The sequence below is a fragment of the Solanum stenotomum genome, chromosome 10 (assembly GCF_019186545.1).
Source record: "Solanum stenotomum isolate F172 chromosome 10, ASM1918654v1, whole genome shotgun sequence".
In the NCBI taxonomy this organism is placed as follows: domain Eukaryota; kingdom Viridiplantae; phylum Streptophyta; class Magnoliopsida; order Solanales; family Solanaceae; genus Solanum; species Solanum stenotomum.
This window is the reverse complement of record NC_064291.1, coordinates 22,589,122-22,596,421: the sequence shown is the minus strand read 5'-3', so window position 1 is coordinate 22,596,421 and position 7,300 is coordinate 22,589,122. Positions and strand designations below refer to the sequence as shown.

The following is a 7,300-nucleotide window of genomic DNA, read 5'->3' as shown; positions in this document are numbered from 1 at the left end:
GGTGGTAGCCTCGGGGCGTGACAAAGGAGGTGGAGATATTACATATATTCACAGAAGGAAACTCCCTAGCAGACCTTTTTTACTAATCATGCTATCAATTTTGCAGATGTAAATAGACATCAATTTAATAACTTTCAGGAGATTCCTCAAAAACCTAAAGCAATTGTTCAATTAGAAAAAACAAAGATTCAAAATTTGCGTATAAAAAAAGTTCATAGCAAGGAATACAAGCTACAATGGGGAGACATGTAATTAACTAACGACAACAAGGAATTTGGTTTAAAATTTCAGTTCATCTACAAGTAATAGAAAATTTAAACATTTAGTTGACTTTGGGACAAAGCCTGAAAGTTGTCTTGAGATGTTGTATCTACTCCATCGGGGTTCAACCTGCTAGGGAAATGAAATAGAGCGTGCGAACCAAAGAAACCTAAGTACTAATTGAAAGAGTTAGAATACTTATCGGAGACGAGCTCAATTTAGCTTGGATGATTTTTGGGCGAAGCCCTAGGATTGAAATATGAGGTCATTTCAAAGGGAAATGGGTGTTGAAGTGATTTTCTCTACAACAACTTAGATCCACATCACTCATGTTGAAGAAGTCTTCATTGGTTTGAATCACAGCATCAATGAGATTTTTTTACGTCGAAATGATTTCACACTAAATTTGAGTGTTATGTTAATTCTAGTTTTTGGCTGAAGAGTTGTGAGGTACGATGGAGGTTTGCTCACCGAAGAAGACGCTTCGGTCTGGAGGTGTTGGTCGGAGCTGATGTAATGAAGCCTCTTTCTATTTTAAGCTTTCCTTGATCATTTTGTCATTGCTTTTCTCTTTAATACTAGGCCACTTTTGGGTCTGGTCATAAACATTCTAATATAAAAAATTGAAACAAAAAAGTTATCAAAAAAAGGACTAAGATATTTTTTTTAATAGTAAAAGAAAATCAAAGACAAATAAATTGGAATCGAGTGTGTAATGAAATATATATATATATATATATATATATATATATATATATATATATAACATCAACTCAAATTAATGAATACAAAAAATACATAACAAAAATATCACGTTCTATACTTATTTTAAAAAAAATACTTATTCCACTTAACTTATATATTTTTATAATAAGCTCATGATTTGTGTATAAATATTTTTAATATGCTATTAATAAATTTAAATATTGAATAATTGTCCTCAAAATATAATGTTGTATTAATTAATGGAGTATGGTCCCGCCAACTGTTTGTAAATACATTTGGTAATTTAGCTATAAATAGGTAAAATTTATCTCAATCTGTCTTATTCACCCAGTTTGTTTAAATTTGGACAGATTATTGATCCGTTCATTCATGAGTTCAACCCATTAAAATTTGGGTTGATATGTAACCCAAAATTGTCCGTGAGAAATTTTATTAAAATATATTTAATTTTTTTAATTTGACATATTATTATTTATAGATATAATAAAAAGAATAATTTTATAAGGTACTATTATATTTTAAAATACCAAATAAAATAATTAGGCTTAATAAAAAAAAATTGAGTCGGATTTTGACAGGTTACTTAATGTATTTTGACTCAAATAAATTTGAATTAAATTGAAATTTTTAGGGCAATTATTATTCTTAGCCATATGACTCATCCAAATTTAACTCAACTACTCTATTGCTGCCGCTAACTATAAATAAAGATTTGTTGTTTTAAAAAATGAAAAAGAGAAAGCAATGTCCGCAACAGGGAGTTGCAGTTTGCCGGAATCGGAGTCCCACCTGCATCTCGTCAAGGAGGTAATTGAGTCGATACTTTAACAGCGCTAATATGTAAGTTTTGATGTACCAATCGAGAGTTGGGTGGAATTCCTAATGATTATATTTATGGCAACATAGGTGAGAAGTCACGAGGTTGCGATAGCCGAACTCAGTAACCTTCCTGATTCTAGGGTATGTTGTTCTTATTTTCTCGAATTCCGCACTTACTAGTGATTCATGGATTTTCTTTTAGTTCTGTTTGATTTTGTAGTTCAATAAAACTACATAGGGTTTTAGCCTGGGACATTATTGAAGAGTCTTGGGCTATTTCAAAGTAGGCTATGGCTGGCTGCACATTAAGTCCAAGCTTGAAACTACCTTTTAAGCTGATAACATTTTAAGACTAAAAATCCATCTCTTTAGGGAAATGGGTGAGGTTGCCTCTAAGATGTAGAAGAAATAAATAGTGGGGAAAGATGTCAACTCCCTTTTGGGAATCAATACAATCCAAGGCAAAGGAAAGTATGAGCTTGGAGAAATCCTTGTTACATTTCAGGTCAGGGAGGGAGGCCATATCAACAGGGAAGTGGAGTTGGTTCTAGATGTATCTCATAGGTTAGGAGAAAGTCAGAGGTAGAGTAATTTGCCAACGACTTAGTCAATTACTTGTCACAGAAGAAATCAGTTGGGGGAAAGAATTGCGAATCACTACTCACTAGGCTGAAAGAAGGAGATAATTATACACGGTTCTCTAATAAGATGGCAAATGCTGGCTCAGTCCCTAATAAAGGATCCAGAACAATTTAAGATTTAGAATTTAGATAAACTAGTAAATCCTAAGTTAAGATATACACATACAGAGTAAAACATTGAACCTGAAATCATTTGAAATCTCGATTACATTGATAGGTTTGACATTGATTGGCGATGATGTAAGATGAGAAGGATATAAGAAAAGGAATGGTCCAGTACTATGCCGTCAAGAGGCTGTAAACAAGAACATAGGTGAAATGTCACTTGAAGACGGATTTCTTAAGTCAATCTGGATGATAGGGAGACATTTGAAAAACCTTTTAGATTGGACGAAGAGGTGGATGCAATAAAGAGTTCTGTTCTGAGATAAGGCAATGGGGTCAGATACTTTTATGATGGCACTTTTCCACCATTGTTGGGAAACATTGAGTATACTTTCTACTCATTTATAGTAACCAAAAGAAGACTGGAGCACAGGACAGAGAGGGTATAAAACTTATTTTTTAATAGGAAACATGTACCACGGTTATAGCCAAGGTACTATCAGTGAGATTGAAGTTTGTTGTTGGCTAGTCAATGTACACATTTAAAAATATTTGATTAAAGTCAATTATTGGATAGTTAACATCCACATTTTAGAATGTTTGATTTAAGTCTATTGTAGGCTAGTTAGTTTCAACATTTCGGAGTATTTTTGTAGAAAAAATGAAAGATCCTCATTGATTATTGAAATCTAATGAGTAATGAGTGAGTGTAGAACCAAACTTGGTATGTAAGCCCAATGGTAGTAAGGACTTACAAATATGAAGATTAAATTGCTTAATGCACTTACTTGACAATTTGGATTTGGGGGATGAAGATTCTCTGTAATTTATGGAATCCATAGTCCCTTTTTTGGTAGTACTAGCAGTATAAGGTGGGTCTCCCTTATTCTTGTTGTCATTCACTTTGATGTGGAATCTTAGATAGATAAATGGAAGAAATTGGAGCTAGTGGATTTACAGGGGTTTTAGAGTGTGACATTGGATCGAGTCCTTGATATTGCAATTCACAAGTGTTTACCATCTGATATATTTTGATTGTGGTTATAAATGAGAAAATCTTCAGAAATTAGTCTAAGAATAGCCATTCAAGACCTGAATGAGAAGAGATGCGTGAATTAATGCAAAATATCTATGGTTCCACAAGAATGAGAAATGGAGAGCATAGAATAGACCAGTTATTAGTACTCTCTCTATGCGTGTAAATCCAATCACATTAAGAATGTAAAATGAACTGTTATGAATTAGCGTTGCATGTCCAAAGCGGTTGAAAAGATCTAATGACTTGTTATAATTCTGTAGATTGGCAGTACTGTTTTCTCTACTTGACATTCATATTAGGGCACCCGCAACTATAGCAAGTTTGAGGTAATGAAAGCAGCATTGGGAGTGCCTGCTATGTGTTTTTGGATGAATTAGAATGATATTTACAGGGGGATAAATCAAGGTCATGAAAAGAGCTTAAGAGTTGAGAGATATAAAAAGATTGCTTTTGTCTAATTTGTATTGTTGGTGTAAAGGTGAAGGGGATTCTAATTCAAATTCAGATTTCAGTTTCTTTTTTTGAAGTTGAAATTTAGATTTCAGTTATTGTTAATCACAATAATTTTAAAGTTGCTGTGCACCTGTAATGTCAAGTTTTTTTCAATTGCATGTGCATTCTTGAAGTAGTGATCTATACTTCAATGTTTAGCTAATATTTGAGAGTGGTGAAGTGGCTGAAACATTGGGGAGTAAAGAGAAAGGTATATAGTGAGAAAAGAAAAGAAATCAAGGAGAACTATAGCTTTGATAAAGTTGTCAAAAAATCTCAAATGCAGCATCTGCTTATCTCCATCAAATGAGATTGATTAGGGAATTCTTTAATGCAGATGTAGAAAGGTCATAATGAGAATTTGACGAAAATAAGTTCCTTGTCACTTGCTTTTCATCAAAAAAAGAAAGGAAAAAGTTCATTTCACTTTGCTCATCTTTGGTTTCTTCTTTTACGATCTGTCAACCACTCCTCCACTGGAAAGATCCATCGGTGCTAGTTTCAAAACTTGTCTGATCTGTCAACCACTCTTCCACTGGAAAGATCCTCACATAAACTCAAGCATGGTACCCCAACAACAAAGACATACCCAGTGAAATCCCACAAGTGTGGTCTAAGGAGGGTAGAATGTATGCAAATTTTACCCATAGCAAGACAACACGACACAATTTCTATCTGATTCTATGTCTTGATCCACTTTTCCTCTAAGTTGCATGGAATCTACACTTTCGGTGCCGCCGTGCTGACATGACATGCGTGTGGGATCTGTACCGGATATGGTCAATCTATTTTGGGGTAATTTGACCAAAATGGACCGTTATATTCGATACAATAACAATGATCTCTAAATTAAGGCAAAAGCTAGGGTAAATCATAATTGGGCATATATTTTTTTCATCGTTAAAAGATATTTATATTTAAAAGCTTGCAACCAGAAGGTGCTTTAATGATATTTACAATTAACATCACTGTATGGATGATACTTTTCAACAGATGAGCAAATTGTGTTCAAATGGTGATTGATGAAATATCTAATCCTCCTTTTCCCTGTCTGGTATGGTCTTACATTCCGCTGTCCCTACTCATTAAATCTACTTAGATAGTGGAATGGATGGCTTAGAACATGTGTAGGGTGTTTAGCAGTTTTATTCAATCACTTTCCAGTTCCCTCTTGGGATTCTCCAAAAAGATAAAAGGAGGCCACGGTGGGGTGGAGTCGGTAGGATTTTTGTCAAGCCTTTATCTTATGAAATGGAGGTCTTTACATGGTGGCATGAAACAACTAAAGTAGTTTTGAGTTTTTTAATACCTTGATTCTTTCAATTATCACAAGTTGAACTGATGACTTCCTTGATCTATTTTGTTGTATTATCCTCTTAAATTTGAAGCACTTTGTGCATGTATGATAAATAAGGTATAAATGTGGATTTATGATATACCTTTGTAATAATATCATTCAAGTTTTAATTAATTTATGAGAGGATGTACTTTGTTACTTCATCACCAGGCTGTCTACCGGAGAAATGGCAATCTATTCTTCCGTACAACTGTTCAGAAAGCAACAACATCAGAACAAAGTAAAATATTCTATCTGTGCATGGATTCAAGCAGTTTTTGTACTGATCACTTTTTCCGTATGTTGTTTTCATCTTCATTGCTTTTCTCTTTTGGGCAGAACAAGTGGACATGGTCAAATCTAAGTTACAAAAATTAAGCTCTTAATGAGTCTAACAAGATCCATTCAGTTTGAGAGGTTGGGAAAAGGTAAAACCAACTCTTCGCTTGTGGAGAGCGTGAATCTGACTTACTTTTTAGGTTATAAGCATTTTTGGAGATTATATATCTGTTGAAGTTGGTATTACCATCGTGTTTTTGACTTTACCATATTGTTATAGTTATATTTGATTATTTTTCATTTCAATGTGCTACATGAAATTACAAACTTGCGTAATTTTATAAGTAGTCAGATTTGCAAGTTTGTTGTCTCCATCAGACCCGAACTGGCCGCTTCTCATTGAATGCATGCCAGTGAGATTCGGAGAGAGCTGTTATTGAATTGAAGAGCACTTTAACAAAGAGGGTTAACTATTTTGACTGAAGAGTCATTATTTAATCTGAAGCAAATTTAATGTTATTGACATATTTATTATTTATATGGTGATTTAAGTTATATAATCATTAATCAACTAGTAAATCTGCAGAGTGATTTTTTTGCTTGACAATTTCTTTAAGTGATGAACTACTTTAATTACATAAAAATAGCTACGTAAGTTGACCTTTCGCCCATATCGAATATCAAATCAATAAGCGGAAGTTATAATGACGGAAGTGAAGTCTCAACAATACCAAGCTTGAATAGGATAATTAAAGACGTGCAGATAACATATTATACTCAAGTTTTGGTGTCACAGGTTACAGGTATAACAACTTTAAAGACTTAGGGTGTGTTTGGTATGCACAAAAATATTTTCTAAATTTTTAATGTTAGTATGTTTAAATATTTTTTCAAATTACTTATTTTTCTCAAATTTAGGAAAAATGACCTCTCTTAAAAAATTAAGAAACACATTTTTAGAAACTCTCCTTTAACCTCAAATTACAATTTTTTTTCGTACCCCACCTTGTACCCTTATTGTACCCATTCAAAAAAAAAATATTTATTAAAAATCAATTTATTTTATCCCTACTCTGGCTCCTCTACCCGCAACCAGCCCCTCTCCAACATAAAAAACTTAATAACTTTAAATATTATTTTTGAGAAATACTTTAAATTGTAAAATTCGGGTTTTTGCTCTGCCCAACACCTGACTACCTCTACCCTTCCCCTCCGCAAAATAAATGAAAAGTTTGTTCATGTAACATCCCGCATCTAGAAATAATTAGAATGTAGTTTAAATCTGGAAATTTTCGTTTTTGGAAAGTTCAAGGGAAATTTGGAAAATTGTAAGCAAGAAAAGTTGAGTTTTTGTCATTTTCAAATGATCATAACTCCTAGCTCAGGATGAGTTAGGAGTATTTATAGATATGGTTGGAAAGCTCTTGGAACTATCTTTCCAACGCTGCCAAGTTTGCGCGATTCCGAGTTCGTATGAGTGAGATATGCACTTTGGAAATTGGGCAGTTGGATTAAGGAAATGTCCAATCCGGATTTTTAAGGGTAGTTTGGTCTTTTCCTTACCCTTTTATTTTAATTCGTTTCTGGAAATTAATAAGGGGT

General features: G+C 33.5%; 1 protein-coding gene across 1 annotated transcript; it reads left to right on the top strand.

Moving 5' to 3' along the window:
- Nucleotides 1–1,690: 1,690 nt before the first annotated feature.
- On the top strand, nt 1,691–6,236 carry LOC125841899 (uncharacterized). Its single transcript, XM_049521089.1, has 4 exons — nt 1,691–1,794; nt 1,894–1,947; nt 5,591–5,660; nt 5,759–6,236. Exons 1-4 carry the CDS (start codon nt 1,732–1,734, stop codon nt 5,803–5,805), a joined length of 234 nt encoding a protein of 77 aa, XP_049377046.1. The 5' UTR covers nt 1,691–1,731; the 3' UTR covers nt 5,806–6,236.
- The last annotated feature ends 1,064 nt before the right edge of the window (nt 6,237–7,300 follow it).